This window comes from Thalassophryne amazonica, chromosome 14 (assembly GCF_902500255.1).
Source record: "Thalassophryne amazonica chromosome 14, fThaAma1.1, whole genome shotgun sequence".
NCBI lineage: Eukaryota > Metazoa > Chordata > Actinopteri > Batrachoidiformes > Batrachoididae > Thalassophryne > Thalassophryne amazonica.
Genome location: NC_047116.1, coordinates 3,725,804 through 3,746,075, shown reverse-complemented (window position 1 = coordinate 3,746,075; position 20,272 = coordinate 3,725,804). Strand labels below are relative to the sequence as shown.

The 20,272-nt window shown below is 42.2% G+C and overlaps 1 protein-coding gene across 1 annotated transcript in view; it reads left to right on the top strand.

Moving 5' to 3' along the window:
* The window catches only part of LOC117525277 (titin-like), a 363,294-nt gene that overhangs the window by 246,139 nt on the left and 96,883 nt on the right, over nt 1-20,272 (top strand). The window contains 17 exon segments of the mRNA XM_034187118.1: nt 5,218-5,369; nt 5,560-5,856; nt 5,964-6,263; nt 6,355-6,669; nt 8,001-8,106; nt 8,108-8,147; nt 8,273-8,404; nt 8,406-8,424; nt 9,695-9,976; nt 10,598-10,644; nt 10,646-10,898; nt 12,137-12,439; nt 12,534-12,815; nt 16,661-16,848; nt 17,478-17,589; nt 17,671-17,973; nt 19,824-20,132. Coding sequence (XP_034043009.1) covers nt 5,218-5,369; nt 5,560-5,856; nt 5,964-6,263; nt 6,355-6,669; nt 8,001-8,106; nt 8,108-8,147; nt 8,273-8,404; nt 8,406-8,424; nt 9,695-9,976; nt 10,598-10,644; nt 10,646-10,898; nt 12,137-12,439; nt 12,534-12,815; nt 16,661-16,848; nt 17,478-17,589; nt 17,671-17,973; nt 19,824-20,132 — 3,440 coding nt within the window.

Below are 20,272 nucleotides of genomic sequence, written 5' to 3'. Positions count from 1 at the left end.
ATGTGATTATTAACCATCATGATGACAAAGTAAAACCTCTTAAATCATTCTAAAGTCAGTTTGAAGCAGAAAAGAGGTGATAATCTGTGAATCACTACAGACGCTCTGAAATGAAGGAGGCGCAGTAGCTGCTATGCGCTCTGATTGGTCCTCCATCTTTTATTCTGAAATAATGATGAATTTATGTGTAAATGATTGTTGCACAAACGTTTCTGATATCTGTGGCTGAGACAGATGAGTTTGAAGCAGAAACAAGGTGATAATCCGTGAACCACGGCTAATGACTCATACAAAGTGAAGGCAGGGTGGACCGAATTTTAGGGGGGACCGTTCGGTCGGCAACACTGGGACACTTTCAGATTGACAGGTCATTTACGAGCTTGGCCAGTGTGGGGTGGTATCTCAATCTCTAGTGTACCTAGGTTTGTTTCTCAGTAACTAAGTCCCGACTTAGTGGGGGTGAGCTGAGTCGGTGCTGCTCTGGGTCTTACTGTCCAGACTGAGGTCTAAATAAGAAACCTGACATGGAATCCTGCTCAGTCGTTAGTCCTACATGACTCAGGCAGACGCACACAGGACAGAACTCATTCTGACAATAAAACTGCTGTATTGTGGTTTTGATGTGAAATGTGAAAAACAAAAAGAAATTTCAGTACTATTAAAAGACTGAGATCAGACCAGATGGTCAAAATGACATAACATCTAAAACTTAATATCGCTGCATAACTCATCATCAGACTGGAAAGAAGAAACAAATCTCCGCCTCAGCGGAAACTACGACCTGAACAAACAGACTAAACCCCCAAAGTAACAACAACTGAAAAAATATATAGAATTTCTATGATGTTCTTTCTAAAATGAAGCAGCCAAAACATTTATGAATGTACTTTTCATAACTTACATCAGGCTGTTGGACCCCTACGCCACGATCGCAGACTCTCTGGGTTATTACACCATTTATTCATAGTTAATAAACATTATCTTCTCACTAGCTACCAAAGATCGCCCCCTGATGGAAAATATTTTTACCAATGTTTTATTAAACAATACAAACATTATTAACAAAGTAACAAAAATACAGCCTGAAAATGGTCCAAAGGAAGAAAAAATAAAATAAATTAAATAAATAAACAAACAAAACATACACACACACACACACACACACACAGAGGACTGATTAATGTTTGAAAAAGAAAAGTTTACATTCCGGGGGGGGGGTCCCAGGTGAGAGAGATGCTTCACATAGTTAATCCGCAGATTCCAGTGGTGGTAGAACCAATCGGATGAGCCTCTGACTGTGAACTTAATTTTTTCTAGTTTCAAAAGAAACAAAACACTTTTATATCAGTGAAGCATCGTGCACTCATGGTACAGGGCGTCCTAAACACACACACACACTCACCGTCAACCACTTAGTGCAATCAAGGGTCGTGGGGGGCTGGAGCCTATCCCAGCAGTCATAGAGCACGAGGCGGGGTACACCAGGACAGGATGCCAGTCTGTCACAGGACCACAAACAGACAAACACAGACACACCCACACACACACCTACGGACAATTTTAAAGATTCCAATCCACCTAACCCGCATGTCTTTGGATGTGGGAGGAAACCCACGCAAACACAGGGAGAACATGCAAACTCCACACAGAAAGGCCACAGGCGGGAATTGAACCCATGACCTTCTCGCTGTGAGGCAACAGTGATCACCACTACACCACCGTGCGGCCCGCGTCCAAAACAGGAAGTGCCAGTTTTCAAATCCACAGTAAAACAGGAAATGTTCAAATTTCAAACACTTCCTAGATTGACAGATGAGATCCCATGGAATCTCGCGGGAACTCAGTGGCAAGCTCACACTCAAACAGGAAGTGCCAGTTTATCAGTCATAGTGAATCAGGAAATGTTCAAATGTCAAACACTTCCTGGCATGGGTGGAGCTAGAGCGGAGGCTGGGGTTTCACTGAACTCTCCTGAAATCTGATTGGACACAGAGGATTGATATGTCACGCCACCACACATCTGGTTGAAAGAGCTGCATTTTCAAATCAGTGAGTCACATTGACTGCTAGGTTCCTCCTGTCCAATAGTTGGTGCTGTGTACCACAAAAAGTTTGAATCCACCTTAGTAGAAGAAGAAAAATGTTTGCTCAAGATTTGAACTGAACACGTCGTTTGAACTATGGACTTCTAATCACACCAAACTTATATTGGTGAGTAAATAACCATATTTTATGTCAGAAATGAGGTCCAGGTTGTTAAAAGCAGCAGTTCTCCTTTAATTCGTGTTGTCTTGTACACGTTTAAGCTAACAGACAGCAGCTGGTTCATGCTCTGTTGGCTTATTAGTGCAGCTGATAACTGAAACAATCCTTCAAATGGTGATACAAGCATCAAACTCAGCACAAATACAGCAGGAACAAAATTAATGGAGCAACTTTAACCTTTGACCCCTGTACAAACTGAAACTGACCTTTGTCACCATTGTTGCTGCTTTTACCTCATAACTCCACAACATTCAGTCACAGATTGTCCAAACTGTACCTTTTTGGAATCTTTATGATCAGACAAATAATGTGGTTTAGTTTTCTATATGATTGGAGCATCTTTTAATTTAGACCGGGGGTGGGCAACTTGTTCTAGAAAGGGTCAAGAGGGTGCAGGTTTTCTTTGCAGCTACTGACTCCACCAGGTGATTTCACTGATTAACTGATTCCATCTGCTCAAAGTGATGTTAATCAGTGAAATCACCTGGTGGAGTCAGTGGCTGCAAAGAAAATTTGCAGCCTCTTGACCCTGTCTGGAACGAGTTGCCCACCACTGATTTTGACCCCTGTGTAATTCTTCAATTAACCCCTACCTGGCTGCCTATTGAAAATTCAAGTGACCAATCAGTTTTTTTTTTTCTCAAAAGAGTTCATGTCTATGGATTATTGGTGTCAAATTTGATGTTTGTATCACCATTTGCAGGAATCCACTCTAAATATTCTCTTATCTGCTTCACTATATATGAGATGTAAGATGTTGCTCCTCACTGTTTCTCAGTTGCCCTCAAAAGTATTGGGACACTTGGTATTTCACACATTTTAATTTGTTCCATTTCAAATACATTTTTTTCTAAAATGATCTTCCTTAACTCAAACTGAAAGCAAATCTCTGCAACTTGATATAAATGAATTAAAAATCTAAAATCCAGCTTCCTGATGAAGTGGTGTAGAGGAGGATTTTCTTCAAAAGAAGACCTGAAAGTTCAGCTACAATCTGACAGAAAGTACATTTGAGATGAAAGACTAGATTTGATGTTTTGGTTAAAGAAACTTTTGTATTTCTTCATAATTGATGTAAATAAAGTCCAAGACATATTCAGTGACTTGAAAATGTTCATGTTTCATTCCCTGACTTGTCTGAAGAAAACTGGCAATAAAACTGATTATTATTTACAGGTTTTTATCAAGTTTTAGAGATTTGCTTTCAGTTTGAGTTTGAGGAAGATAATTTTAGAAATTTTTAGTCTTTATTTTTTTTGTATTTCTTGTATTTAAAATGGCATAAACAAATTAAAATGTGTGAAATTCCAAGTGTTCCAATCCTTTTGGAGGGAACAGTATCCTAACCTTATGACGAGTGTAAAATGAGTGTGGGATTATTACTGTTTTGTTTAAGAAGGTTTAATTTTCACTGTTGCTGCACTTTGTGTCAAATCATAGTCATATCGTTTATCATATTGATATGAAAATTCAGTAAGGTATATCTTCTATTATACATTCCAAATCTAAGGTGGAACTCTACTAGTGTTTACTAAGGTATAAAAAAAGAGTAGAGCCACTGAGGTGCCTGGTCTTGAGAACCAGGGATAGTAGGTTGAAAAGCTTTTTTATCCCATGGGAACTCTCCCTACACACCTAAGTGGCTCAAGAATATGGACAGCATGTATATAAGTGACATTTACATGACAGTTTATATGACAATATTGAGATACGATAATTTGGCCATATTGTACAGCCCTACTGTCAACTAGCTGAAAACTTTGAACATTAATTTACATCTACATTAAAATATGCTTAAAGTGGCGGGGGGTTAAGAGGGCTGTAATGGGGGGGGTCAGCTGAAAAGCAAAAAAAAAGAAAAATACTTAAATAAAAAGGTGGGAATTATGGGGGCAGCGCCCCTCCGGAAGCTGAAAGGCAAAATAAGGAAAATGCTTTAAAAGGCGGGGCGGTCTGGGGGGGCGGAGCTGAAAGGTTTTTGCCATGCTAATGCTCCCCTGAAGCATTTACTCAAAATAAAGTCTGAAGGAACTAAATGACATGGTGAGATGCTGACGAGCTTCACTCAATCATGTCTGTGATATATGCATATTATAAAAACACCAACACTTTAATATAATTTGGGGGGGGGGGGCAGGGGAGCTATGCTGGGGGAAGGACAGATTTTCAAATCCAAAATCGTCGAGATCGTATCAAAAAAGGTATGCTGTAATTGAACAATTTTGGGCACAACCAAAGCATGTGGGTCAGGTCACTGGGGTGTTAGAATATCTAGAACATCCATCATCTAGTTTGCCTAGATAAAACTTAGCAAGTCTGGAAACTATTTTATTTATTTTAGTTCCAGCGAAGTCATAGTGCAGAGATCTTAGTCATTTGCACAAGTCCATAGTCTTCCAAATGCTATGATCCCGTATTGCCTGGATGGACTACACAGTCTCACACCCAACTCATCACATCTTTGCGCTTGGTCAGTGGCCCTTTGTGGCACTATGTGATGAGTTATGTCGCCCCTTCACCTTGTTTAGTGGCACACGAGGAAACACATTTTTTACCCCAGTGTCACTTCTCTGACAACACACAGAACTATCTGTGTCGCGTATGCATCATTACAGAACAGCTATCTGTGTTTGTGTGAAGGTTATGATCATGCTTATGGTTAGAATTAGCATTTCCCCATGCATCACTAAATGACACAAAGGGGCCACCCCACTTGTCACATATTGACGTTTGGTTTAAAAACAAATGAACAGTTTAGCATTGCGAGTGAACATGTGTTGGCGAAGTACCAGTACCATTGAAGTACCAGTGAGGGATAATGTTTGGAACACTCAGTTTTTTGGGTAAATCATGTTTTGAGACTGACTTGTCTGGCAAGTTCACCCGCTTCCAATTAAGACACCTTTAAAGTGCAAACCTCCATTAAAGCCCAGGTCTTTTCTGCATGGACAGGTGTAACCGCAGAGATGTGGACACCACCACCTTCAAGGTGGAAGATCTGACGGAGGGAGACGAGTATGAGTTCAGAGTAATCGCGTACAATGAGGCTGGCGCCAGCCGACCGTCCTCCACCGCTGGACCCGTTATCATGAAGGACCAGATCTGTAAGACCCCTTCATCAGGAATCAAGTGGCTAATCATCTGTTCAAAGCATTTATTGGACTTTTCACTGTTTTGGAACAGATGTGTTTCTTCGGAAATATAAAGATGCTTTGAAGACTTATTATGAAGAATTGTGTTTATAAATCATTAAACATTGAAAGACAGTTAAAAAATGTGTTTATGGTCTTTCAGGTGCTCCATCCATCGAGCTGAATGAGTTCATGGAGGTTGAGCAGGGTACTGACATCAGCATTGTTGCCAAGATCCGCGGGTGTCCATTCCCCACACTCACCTGGTACAAGGCTCCGCCTCACAAGTCCTCCGACAAGGTGGAGGTTCAGTACGATGAGCACATCAACAAGATTGTGTCGGATGAAAGCTGCACGCTGCTGATCCAGCAGGGCAAACGTCCTGACACCGGTCTGTACACTCTGGTCGCCTCCAACAGTCTTGGCAAAGCATCCAGTGAGATGAGGCTCAATGTGCTTGGTAAGAAAATAAGTTTTTTCATGTATCTTCCGAGTCATCATCATGGTGATAAGGAGGGACTCATCATTGCTAAATTTGATTTTTGTTGTTATTTTCACCATGTTCAGGTCGACCCGGTCCTCCATCTGCTCCCATCAAGTTTGAGGAGGTTGGAGCAGAAAGCATCACGCTGTCCTGGCTCCCACCAAAGGATGATGGCGGCTCCAAAGTCACAAACTATGTCATTTGGAAGCGCGTATCCAACAGAAAGACTTGGGTCCCCGTCACCGATGAGCCTAAAGAGCGGATATGGACAGTGGAGAAGCTGTTGGAGGGATACGAGTATGTCTTCCGTATCATGGCTCAGAACAAGTATGGTGTTGGAGAGCCACTGGACAGTGAGCCTGAGGTGGCCAGAAAGGTGTATGGTGAGTGGATGCTAATTTATCGTTGATTCAGAGGTTTTCTGCTGTATTCATGTTCAGTTTCTATAACTTCTGTCTCTCTGCTCTCCTGCAGGTGTGCCCGGCCAATGTGAGAAACCAACTGTATCCAGCATCACAGTGGATTCCATGACCGTCAACTGGGAGGAGCCAGAAGAAGACGGTGGCACACCAATCACCGGCTACTGGCTGGAACGTAAGGAGACAACAGGCAAGCGCTGGACTCGTGTCACGCGTGACCCGATCCGCCCAATGGGCCTGGGTGAGTCGTATGTGGTGAGTGGGCTCATTGAGGGCTCACAGTACGTGTTCAGAGTGACAGCCATCAACGCAGCAGGTCCTGGACCCGCCAGCCCCCCCACTGACCCCGCCTTCGCAAGAGAACCCATCTGTAAGTACACAGATCCACATTGCTGATATTGTGTAATCTGTTAACTCTGTCCTGTATTAAACATGGTCAGTTACGCTTAGAGGTACGTTTAAGACCCGCCGTGTTTGGTCTGTTTCAATCAGACCACGCGGCGTTTATGGTTCCAGCTGTGGTTGTTCACCGAGGTGTCAACATGCTCTGAAACTGTTGGCGTCGTCCAAACAAGGGCCTGTGCTCCACCTGATCATTTTGTAGTCACTTTGGTTCCAGGCTATCCTTGGTACAGTTCACTATAGTAAAACAACCTGAACCATCGTACCAAATATCTGGGCCATCTGTGAGGTTCCACAGGCTGGATAATGGACAGTATCACAGTGAAGACTCTCACTCACTGGTCCTTCAGTTTTGAAGAATCACTTCATTTAGATGAGTGGCAAAAAGACCAAAAAGACGTCCGGCTGATGTGAAATTCAAGGTAATTATACAATAACATGATTTTTGAGGGTGCTATGGTGCTATGGTCAGCGGACCTCCGACTGTGGTTATCCACCCGCCTGGATATAGAGGTGGGCATCTTCACCACAGTGGCCAAGCTGTGGCTATCCACAAACTCAACTCTTTCTTGCAAAATGATGACTTGAGTAAGCTTTCTTTGTTTTATGTGACTCGTTGTGCCGTCATCGTTGTTGCAGGCAGCCACGTGTTGTTCACAGTGTTAAATAAAATCCATGTGAATAAACACTTTTAAACATTACCTACAAGCACAACAATGAAATGTTTGCTTCTGACAGTGGATACAGAACGCCTGAGAAAAAAATGACTGAGAGGAACTCATGACCAAAGCTAACCAAATAAAGGTCTTATCAAAATAAAAGCCTACCCGTAACACTGGTCTACAGCCAAAATGCTTCTGAAATAATATAGTCAAACTTTACTCATTTTGGAACACTAAGAATGAAAATGTTTGAAACTGTTGATTGGTTCTAGTTTTTAAGATATAAGATATACTACTTCTGTGCTGTTAAGGGTAATGATAAAACCCTTAATCTGATTATTTTAAACTGTTACAAAAAGAGAAGAGGTGAAATATTATTACAGAAATAATCAGAGAAACACAAAAACACCAATGTTTATAAATTAACATTAACTCTATGATAGAGCAGACAGACATTTTTTAAAAGTTAGTGAGAAAGAAGCACCTTTAAATCTAACCCTCCTTTTTTGTAACTACGTAAAACCTCAAAGTAGCACACAAGCTAAACGTGAGCGATTTCACCTCAGCACCACAGAGAAGACTGTTTTATTAAAATAAGCTGCTGTATGATGCTAACAGCCGTCTGTCTGCTCTGTAGCTCCGCCCTCTGCCCCAACTCCCAGAGTATTGGATTGGACAAGTCGACGGTTGGACCTGGAGTGGATCCACACCTCTGAAGGTGGAGGCTCCAAGATCCTGGATACGGGTGGAACACAAGGAAGAGGGCACCGAGGCCTGGGTCAAGGTGACAGAACGTTTCCTGCCTCCTCTGTGACTTGTGTTCAAAAGCCACAAACGCCATCATCTTAAACAGCAACATCGTGTTTCTGCGCTTAGACATCGGTCTGTCGCATGTGTTTTGTGCTTCAGGCCAAGGAGACGGAGGTCCGTGGAACCAGGCTGGTCATCACTGGCCTGAAGACGGGAGGTCACTACAGGTTCAGGGTCACTGCCTTCAACGCCGCCGGCAATGGCGAACCGGGAGAAGTCCCAGAGGTCCTAGGAGGTCAAGGACAGAACCAGTGAGTCCTGTCTTAAAGTGTCACAGAGAAAATCTGTTTCAAGTCAAAGTGATGTCATTTCCTGTGACACTGTGACCATTTAGGACTTCATGTCTGATGAAAGAAGCAGAGAATGCATTAAATTTAAAGTTAATTAACTTTAAACTTTTTGGAAAAATGTGAAAATATTTTGTGAACTTTCTTCACAGAAAACCTTTTGTTTTATAGTTTCAGTGTTCAGATACTAAAATACAATCATTTTTTGTTCACAATATTCATATTTTTTTCCTTGTAACATTTCACTTGATTTGGAAAACAATATAATTTGGAGTGTTTACCTCATAATAATTTCATATCAAAAACATACCTCATAATAATCAATTAAAACATCTTTTAAAAGTGTATTTTATTTTACTGACAAAATATTATTGATAATAAATTACATTATTTTTTGTTATTATTTTTATGTTTTAACTTATAGTTGAATGTTTTTCCTCATATATTATAGATATTCCTGGCAAATATATTAGGATTTGCAAATGATCATTCTTTTTTTAACCTTCAGATTTTGTTTCATTATTAATCAAGTTTAAAAAGAAACATATTTCTTTAGGCGTGGCAACTTTTAAAAATATGATAATACTCTTTTGACTTCTGTTGTATTTGTAGATTCTATTTATCCGTTTTTTCTTGCAAAATTACAAGTTTATTTGAAACATTCCATTCAATAAAAAAATGTATATTTAGACTCTTTATTGTCTTTCAGTGTCCATCAAATGTGGTAGAATGAAATTTTGTTGCAGTGGGCTCAGCACAGGATTAAATGTCCACAAATAAGAGTTTAAAAGAATGCTGTAAGGTGCAGTAGTCATGTGACCTGTGGACTTAACAGTCATGCGAAAAAACTGTTCAAGTACTTAGAAGGTGGAGACACGAGCAGCGTGTTTCCATGAAGAGCTCAGCGGTCTGATGACCTGAGGGAAATAGCTGTTGAAGAACCTGGTGGAGGGCTGCAGAACCTCTTTCCAGAGGCGAGCAGAGAAAACAGTCCGTGATGATGCTGCTGGCTCGGGACAGTCAGCTTCCTCAGTGGAGCGACGTGAAGCCCAGAGATATCTGATTGGTTCTGTACAAATGTCAGTTTATCCCCTTCAAGGTTTTTTTCTTTGAAATTTCTGTTTAGAAATATTCCAGCTTTTTTGGAACAGATTTTGTTTTGATATGTACACTCTCATTATTTCATTACTGATAAATCTTCCATCATCCTCACATTTTTTGTTGTGTGCTCCAGTTGCTCCAGAGGTTGACCTGGACGCCACGGTGAAGGAGAGGATGGTGATCCACGCTGGTGGCGTGATTCGCATCATCGCCTATGTGTCGGGTCAGCCGCCTCCGGAGGTGACATGGAGCAGAGATGGAGGAGCACTCCCTCTGGAGGCCAAAATAGAGACAACCGCCATCAGCAACTCTGTGGTCATCAAACCGTGTGCCAGGATGCACCGCGGTGTCTACTCACTGACCGCCAAGAACGCTGCAGGGGAGAAGAAGAAGAACATCACCGTTGAAGTTCTGGGTGAGATGAAGTTTTATTTCATTAAACAAAGCTTTGTTCTGTGACCCTGTGGCAGCTTATAGACGGGGGTTCGATTCCAGGTGTGTTCTTCATGCTACCTGTCTGTGTCCTGGGACAAGACTCTTCATCTGCATTTTCTCAGTCCACCCAGCAGGAAATGGGCTCAGGCCTTGGCCGGAGAAGTAAACTGTGATGGACTAGAGTCCCAACCACAGCGAGTTGTGGACTCTGATCCGCTTCACGCGATGCTATCTGAAGCATAAACAGTCTGACAGGCCTGGAGAGGATTTTCTCTCTTCTTAATTTAAATTTGTTAATTTTGTGAGTCAAACCATCTGTCCGTCCAATTTCTATACTCGCTTACTCCAACTAAGGGTGACGAGGGGCTGGAGCCTGTCCCAGCGAGCCAAACGGAAAATTTAAATTTATAGTCACACAGGACAACAAAAATCATCTAAAAAAGTAAAACAACAACAACATTAAAACATTATTAGTTATTTGTTGACTTTTGAAAGGAGGGTTTTCTTGTGATGATCTGTGTTAGGCTTCGTAAACCAGTGGTGACCTGAAAATGTTTTTCGTAATTGAATCCACACTAGAATCTGCTGTTTTGTGTCTCAGATGTCCCCGGGCCTGTCGCATGCCCTTCACTCACCGACACCCTGAGCAAACGACTCCTGCAAACTCAAGTGGTTTCTTCCCCGACAAAGATGTGGCTCACAAATTACCAACTACATCATCGAGAAGCGCGAGGCCGAGCAGAAGGCGTGACCTCGCTCTCCATACCGCCAGCAACAGAATGCCATAGCTTTTGACTTGACCCTCGGCAAGAGCTACTTCTTCAGAGTGGCTGCTGAGAACGCCATCGGCATGGGACCCTTTGTGGAGACCGCTGCCCCCACCCTCATCAAGGAACCCATCAGTGAGTTCAATTCCGAATGAATCATTGTATCAAACAACTGGAGTATTGACCTGGCTTTCACTCTGAGTTGCTTCACTCCACCTGTCTGTGTCCTTGGACAAGACACTATATTGTCTTAGTTTACCCAGCTGTAAATGGGTACCGTCCATGGCTGGGGAAGTACCAAGAACTGGTGTCTCTCTCTGGAGATAAACAATGTGAGTGGACCTCAGAGCTGGATACAGGGGAACTCTGCACCAGGTGTTAACTCCTAACCCTTGCCCTACCCCTAAATATAACCTTATCCCTTTTTCGAACCCAAGCCGAGTTCTTAACCCAGGCCTAGTTCTCTTGTTACCTCAGAGACTATGTAGGACTGTGTAACCCTAATGCAGACGACATCATACTCTGTCTGAAGGCTGTGTTCTCAACGCACAAGGCAAAGTGATGGCAATACTGCCCCCTTGTGTGGAAACCAGAAAGCACATTTAATGTGGCCTTCACAGTAATAAATGTCACTTTAATTTGACAGTGTAGCACACACACACACACACACACACACACACACCTCCAAATTGTGCAAAATGCTGCTGCTCGTCTGTTAATGAACACTTCCAGAAGTAAGCATATTGCCCCTGTTCTTTCCTCACTCCACTGTCTTCCAGTTCATTTTAGAATTGATTTTAAGACTTTAATGTTTGTTTTTAAAGTCATTAATGGTCTGGCACCTTCCAACACTGAAAAAAGAGAATGTTTGAACCAACTTAAAGTGTTACAATTTGTAAAAAAAAAAAAAACCCCTGAATGAATTAAGTTGTTTGAACTTAAGTTTGTAAGTTAGAGTTGATTTAACTTTAAAAAACTTAAGTTCAAACAACTTAATTCATTCAGGTTTTTACAAATTGTAACACTTTTTTAAGTTGGTTCAAACATTCTGTTTTTTCAGCGAACTTGTCTGAAGTTGTAACTGTCCTCACACGCAGTAGAACATTACAGGCATCTAGTCAACTTTACTTAGATGTTCTGAAATCAAAATATAGACTTTGGGGTGATTGTGGTTTTGTAAATGTCCACACCAGATAACTCCGAGGACACCTATGGTGTAAACCTGAAGCATCTAGAAGATATCAAGTCACTCTGTTAGCAAGAATCTTGTTTTCTGTCCTCTCGTTTAAAGATATGACCATTAAAACAAATCAATAACAGCAGCAGAACGAAGCAGACAGAAGTAAAATACGGCACATGTTCTTTTCCTTCAGGTGTGCCAGAACGTCCCGAGGATCTCCAGGTTACCAGGGTCACAAAAGATCTGATCAGCCTCGCTTGGCAGCCACCGAAGTACGACGGCGGCTCAGACATCACCATGTACATCCTGGAAGCTCGTATGATTGGCAAAGACAAGTTCAACCGGCTGACCAAGGAGTCGCTGATGGACAGAAAGTTCACGTATGATGGTCTGAGAGAAGGTGACAGTTACCAGTTCAGGGTCATTGCCGTCAACGAGGTTGGACCCGGCAAGCCGTCCTTCTGCACGAAATCCATCACCTGCAAGGATGAGATGGGTGAGAAACATCACCGTCTGACGTCACAGCTCAGCTCCTGCACAACTGCCTCCATGCTGGATGTCAAATTCTGGTTTTCTGTTCCGTCCCACAGAGCCGCCAACCATCGAGCTGGACTTCCGTGATAAGATCATCATCCGTGTGGGTGGGAGCTGCCAGCTGCAGGGCCGCTACACTGGCAAACCCTGCCCGTCCATCGTCTGGTACCGAGACGACAAGGAGCTGAAAGCTGACCAGCACATCATCTTGGACAGCACCGCCAGCACCATGTCGCTGGGCCTGTTGAAGGCCAAGCGCATGCACAGTGGCAAATACATGGTGGTGGTCGAAAACAGCACCGGATCCAGGAAGGGACTCTGCAAACTCACTGTCGTCGGTATGTAGGCGGAGCTTAGGTCAAGGGTCTCTGTTTCCGTTTGGCACATTTTAAGCATCAGGAGACAATATTATCAGGAGCCAGGTGAAATACGAGGTCTGTCAATAAAGTAAGGGTCCTTTTTATTTTTTTCAAAAACTATATGGATTTCATTCATATGTTTTTACGTCAGACATGCTTGAACCCTCGTGCGCATGCGTGAGTTTTTCCACGCCTGTCGGTGACGTCATTCGCCTGTGAGCACTCCTTGTGGGAGGAGTCGTCCAGCCCCTCGTCGGAATTCCTTTGTCTGAGAAGTTGCTGAGAGACTGGCGCGTTGTTTGATCAAAATTTTTTCTAAACCTGTGAGACACATCGAAGTGGACACGGTTCGAAAAATTAAGCTGGTTTTCAGTGAAAATTTTAACGGCTGATGAGAGATTTTGAGGTGATTCTGTCACTTTAAGGACTTTTCACGGTGCGAGACGTCGCGCAGCGCTCTCAGCCGCCGTCATCAGCCTGTTCAAGCTGAAAACCTCCACATTTCAGGCTCTATTGATCCAGGACATCGTGAGAGAACAGAGAAGTTTCAGAAGAAGTCGGTTTCAGCATTTTATCCGGATATTCCACTGTTAAAGGAGATTTTTTTAATGAAAGACGTGCGGACGGATCCGCGCGTCGGGATGCAGCCGACGCGGTGCAGCGGCACAGGATAAACACCTCCGTGTTGATAACCATTTGTAAAATCCAGGCGGCTTTTGATGGCTTTCAGTGGAGTGAGTATATGAGAAATTGTTTAACAGGCAGGACATGTTCCAACTTGTCCTTAAGGCTTTCAACAGAGGTGTTTTTCCTGTGGCGGAGCGTCGCGGCGGCTGCGTCCCGACGCGCGGACCCGTCCGCACGTCTTTCATTAAAAAAATCTCCTTTAACAGTGGAATATCCGGATAAAATGCTGAAACCGACTTCTTCTGAAACTTCTCTGTTCTCTCACGACGTCCTGGATCAATAAAGCCTGAAATGTGGAGGTTTTCAGCTTGAAACAGGCTGATGACGGCGCCTGAGAGCGCTGAGCGACGTCTCGCACCGTGGGAAGTCCTTAAAGCGACAGAATCACCTCAAAATCTCTCATCAGCCGTTAAAATTTTCACTGAAAACCAGCTTAATTTTTCGAACCGTGTCCACTTCGATGTGTCTCACAGGTTTAGAAAAAATTTTGATCAAACAACCCGCCAGTCTCTCAGCAACTTCTCAGACAAAGGAATTCCGACGAGGGGCTGGACGACTCCTCCCACAAGGAGTGCTCACAGGCGAATGACGTCACCGACAGGCGTGGAAAAACTCACGCATGCGCACGAGGGTTCAAGCATGTCTGACGTAAAAACATATGAATGAAATCCATATAGTTTTTGAAAAAAATAAAAAGGACCGTTACTTTATTGACAGACCTCGTATTCAAGTGGAGTCATCTGTAAAAATTTTCAACCGAGCTGTAGTTTGATCTGCAGGAGATATAAAAATGTCATTCTTTGCTTTATCATTTATTCAGATTTTTTTAAAATATGAATTTCACTGCTCCATTCCTGTACAGCCAGCATAATAATCACACAAAATCTTGGACAAATAATAGTCTTTTTTTGTTCGTTCTCTGACTTTTACCGCTGACCTATCAGACATAACGACAATGATTTCCTAAGACACTAGTCTCAGGTTTATGGTCAGAGGCAGTGTTTCTCAAACTTTTTCAGACCAAGGACCATTAACCAATTAAAAAACAAATCTTGTAGAGCACCGAACTCCCCCAATTCCCAAAAACAACATTATGTTACAAATTACAGCCAGAGAGAGAGAGAGAGAGAGAGAGAGAGAAATAGATTTGTCATTACAAGTGCAACAAAATTTCTTCCCACCCAATCACCTCGCCTGAGTCCCAAGCTCTCCACGTTGCACGTACTAGATTAGATTAGACCAGACTAGACTAGACTAGAATAGATTAGATTAGGCCAGACTAGACTAGTCGATATTAGACCAGACTAGACTACACTACATTAGATTAGATTAGATTCAATTACATTAGATTACATTACGCCAAACTAGACTAGATTAGTTTATATTAATTTAGATCAGACTCGACTAGATGATATTAGACCAGACTAGACTAGAGTAGACCAGACTAGACTAGAGTAGACCAGACTAGACTAGACTAGATTAGGTTAGATTAAGACAGACTAGACTAGATTAGATTATATTAGAAGAGTTAGACAAGACTACACTAGACTAGATTAGATTAGACCAGACTAGACTAGACTAGATTGGACTAGACTAGATTATTTTAGATTAAGACAGACCAGACTAGATGATATCAGACCACCAGACTAGACTAGACTAGATTATATTAGATTAGGTTAGACAAGACTAGACTAGACTAGATTATATTGAATGAATGAATGAATGAAAACTGTTTATTTCGAACATTTGATACAACAACAATTACAAGATAGATCAGTAAAGACAACAACAAAAAAGTTCCTACTGTGTACCCAACATGTCCGAAAAGGGGTAGGGTGAAGCATCATCTTATTTATCCCTACCCCTTCTTCCCCACAACCAGTAATACCCTTTGCCACATATACACATAGATTCCTACACACCTAAACCGATATCAATATATATATATATATACATATATATACACATACACATACATATATACATACACACATCAACATACATACACATATACATACACATATATACACATATACATATATACACATATATATACACAAACAAATATACACCTACACATACCTACTTACATACAAAATACTATATATTTACAAGCCAAAGCAAAAAACAAAAACACCCTAACCCTCATTACCCTTCCTCCTCCCTATACCCAGAAAAAAACATATTTTTGTACCGCTGTTTGAACTGGTTCATGCTTGGACATTGCTTGAGCCCCACTCCCAATCTGTTCCACATCCTCACCCCACAGACAGAAATACAGAAACCTTTTAATGTTGTTCGTGCCCACTGATGCTTTAAATTAAATTTCCCCCTCAGACTGTAATCCCCTGATCTGTTAAAAAACATATTTTTAATATTTGCTGGAAGTAAATTGTTTATTGCTTTATACACAATTTGTACTGTTTGAAAATGAACCAAGTCTGTGAATTTTAAGAATTTGGATTGTAAAAATAGTGGATTTGTATGATCTCTATAGCCAGTATTAGATTAGGTTAGACTAGATTATATTATATTATATTATATTAGATTAAACCAGACTAGACTATATTATATTAGACCAGACTGGACCTGATTAGTTTATATTAGGCCAGACTAGACTAAACGATATTAGACCATATTAGATTAGATTAGATTAGGTCAGACTAGATGATATTAGACCTGACTAGACTACACAACACTACACTAGATTAGATTATATTAGACCAGACCAGACTAGATTATATTAGACCAGACTAGACTAGATTAGATTACATTGTGATAGCATCACACAGAAGGCAATTCAAATTAAATTTTTTGGATTTAAGTCCCAGATGAGTTAATGATGAAAATAACAATAATGACGGGACTCTTTAAAATAATCATCGCCGTGTAATGAAACACATCACTTGTAGAGACAAGTGGCCACTCCACTGAGCTTTTTTTGTTTTGTTTTGTGAAATCTAGTGAATTTTCCAAGCTGCGTCCCTTTTTGTGGAACAATCCCAAAATTTAAGTTTTCTGCTCCACATCACAAAAAAATCTCTTCCCCAAACTCAGCTATGCAGAACCTGTTTGACAGCTGGATCCGGAGTGAAAGTCTGGGTTGTGATCCTGATGGGTTTGATTGCTCCCTGCAGACCGGCCCAGTCCTCCAGTGGGACCTGTGGTGTTTGATGAGGTCCACAGGAACCACATGGTGATCTCCTGGAACCCTCCTTTGGATGACGGAGGAATCGATATCGCCAACTACATCATAGAGATGAGAGACGTCAACAGAGACATGTGGACCACTGTCACGGCGGCCAGCACCAAGACCACGTGCAAAGTGAGTCTACATCATGTGTGAAAGCATTTTGTAGAGTCATTGTAAGAGCAGATACCTCCTCAAAAGTCCTCTTTTTACATCTCTGTTGACATTTTCTTTTATCTCTTTTTTCCTCATGAGAGGCGTATGATGTCTTTTCAAACATTAATAGATCTTGATGGCTGACCTGAGGTTTGATCCTATTGATTTATATTTGATCCTGATTGTTGATCTTTCATTTTTTTAGCCTCACTAAGGAGCTTATAATTTTCATCCCCATGTGTCTGTCTGTGGATCGAAGGAATCAGAACCACCCCTTGGTCCTTGATCACGATTAACCAAGTCAGGATCAATCAGAATGAAAGGAGTCGAGATCAAAATCCTGATGTTCACAATTACAGATTCCCAGTTGCTGTCAGTTACTCTCAGTTTAACCAGTTACTCAGTTACATTACCCACGTTACTTTTAATTCACCACCTGCTGGCTTGTCCAGATCTGAACTGAGCTTGAACCAGTTTTTGTCTGGACTTAAACCTCTGATTATCCTTCTGAAAAACCAACAGACAGACATCTAACCTCCTCGGTGGTAACTAACTAGTAACAGAGTCTGTTTTCGGATCAGGTGACAGTGTTTGTTGTGATTTTGCAGATCCCCAAGCTAACAGAGGGCAGGACGTACATCATGAGGATCTGTGCCGAGAACATGTATGGTATCAGTGACCCGCTGGAGTCAGAGGAGATGAAAGCCAAAGACTTGTTCAGTATGTGCAGGACAACAGTCTGCAAACATTTCCTTGATATTGAGTTGGAATGCCACAGTAATCCTGGTTTTCCTCCTGCAGGAGTCCCTGAGGCTCCAGAGATGCCAACAGTCAGGGAGGTGTATGCTACCAATGCCCTGGTGCTCTGGACCCGGCCACGTGACGGCGGGAAGCCCATCACCAACTACATCCTCGAGAAGAAGGAGACGACCGCCAAGCGGTGGTCCCGGGCCACCAGAGAGCCGCTGTACCCAGCCACTCAGTACAGAGTCCTGGACCTGCTGGAGGGCTGTGAATACGAGTTCAGGGTGATGGCTGAGAACGAGCTGGGAATTGGAGATCCCAGTCCTCCCTCCGCACCCATCCTGGCTAAAGACCCCATCGGTCAGTATGGCAAGAAATAAAAAATGCTTAGAGAAAGAGAAAGAAAACCCAAATATGAGCCTTTTATGAATTGACTATCAACTAAGAAGGTGCTCAGACAGCCCGCACCTCTGCCCGTCTCCAACAGGGCTTTATTTGCACAGTCTCTGTGGACATCATTGTATTTGATCGTCATCACTGAGGTTTGATGCTGATTGCAGACCTTTTATCTTTATCCATGATCCTGATCACTCATCTTTCATGCTGTTTTTTGATCCTGATCTTGGGTGATGAGTTTGAACCGGTTCACATCACAGTGCCTCTGACTTGGACTGTAACACTTGTCCTATGATCTTAATAACTGTGGCGCTAATTTAATGTACACATTTACACCTGAACCAGTCCCATCACATGTGTGAACAAGGTGTCATCATCCAGACAGGGTGGGTCGTGACCTCTGAGCATTTGGGAATATGGGATTCATAATTACATAATAATGATCAACAATCCTTGATGTATAACATGATGAAAACGACAAAATAAGTCAACATTTACGAAGCAGAAATTTGAAAAAAGGAAAGCGAAAATGTAGATTGATAAAGAAATATTATTAATTCATCATCAGCTTCATTTCATATATTAAAAGCCAAGTTACCTCAGGGCAGATGGACGTGGGTTGGACTACTACTGCTACTACCACTTGTTGTTGTTCTTCTTCTTAAAATAAATGGACTGCATTTATAAAGCGTATTTTCCATCTGCATCAGATGTTCAAAGCGCTTTACAATAATGCCTCACATTCACCCCGATGTCAGGCTGGTGCCATACATTCACCCCAATGTCAGGCTGGTGCCATACAAGGTGCCCACTACACGCCGGAAGCAACTAGGGGATTAAGGACCTAGCTCAAGGGCCCTTAGTGATTTTCCAGTCAGGCTGGGATTTGAACACGAGGATCTATGCCATTTCCGTTCGAGACCTCTAGCTTTGTGCTTGAGGTCACGTAAGTAATCATTGAACCAAAGTGACTGTTTTGCGGGGGGGGGGGGGCGGTTAATAAATGTGGTGCAATCATGTCAGGTGTAGTTTAGACTGTCTACTGATTGAGCATTTTCCAAATGTGAAGCTAAGACATCAGGCAGTCTAGCTTTGAGTTCAGTCTTAGTTGAGGAGTTGATCATTGTTGTAGAGATAAATAAGGTTGTTGTTCCACTAAACACGGCAGCGAAACTGTAAACCTAATAAGTGAGTGATCAGAGACCACAGAAGCAAGAGGCATGATGTCAATATTCATGACAGCAATACCACGTGCGAGAACCAAATCCAGGGTATTTCCACTAATGTGCGTCAAGTCCTGAATGCATTGCCAAAATCCTAATGCATCCACAATTTCCATAAATTTGCAGAGGGGATCAGAAGGCATATTTAAAGTCACCAGTGATCAGAATGTTATCTGCACTAGTCGACAAGTTAGAGATGAACTTACCAAATTCATCTAAGAATTCAGAATATAGGCCAGGAGGCCTGTATACAGTGACAAAGTAATATGGCTGATTTTTTTCTTCTGTCCTTGGCAGTATATAGCATCGTGAGCAGAGCGGAGAATCAGATGCTCAAATGAGTTATATTTGTGACCCCCAACAGTGAATAAGCTAAGCCTAGATTTATAAACAAGAGCAATACCCACACCTTGCTTCGCATCGCAAGGGACGTGACTAAATGTGTAATATTCAAAACATGAAAACAAGTGACAGATGGTGAAATGAAAAAGTGTGTCTGTTTGTAGTTTTTTGTATGTTTTAATGTCTTTTTTTTGTGTGTGTTTTTGTTGTTAATTTCATTTCCTAAGTGTTGATCTTGTGTTCTCACAGTGCGCCCCAGCCCTCCAGTGACACCGGAAGCCTATGATAAAACCAAAGACACAGTCAGTCTGAGGTGGAAGATGCCTCGGCATGATGGGAGGGGTCGGATCTTTGGCTACCTGGTGGAGTACCAGAGGCCCGGTGCTGTGGAGTGGATCAAGGCCAATGAGTCTCCCGAGGAGTGTCCTGACCTCCATTATGTGGTGACGGGCCTGAATGAAGGACAAGAGTACGCTTTCAGAATCTACACCGTCAACGCTGCTGGCAAATCTGACCCCGCCTACGTCAAACAGCACATCACAGTCCACGACAGACTGGGTACACGACTCTGCCCACCAACACAGTTCTGCTTTTATCTCACTTTCTTACGACGGCTTCTTGAAAGCAAGCTTTTTAGAAAGCGCTGGTTGTTCTAAGATCTACAAAAAGTTAAAGCCTATACTTGGTCTCTCTAACGT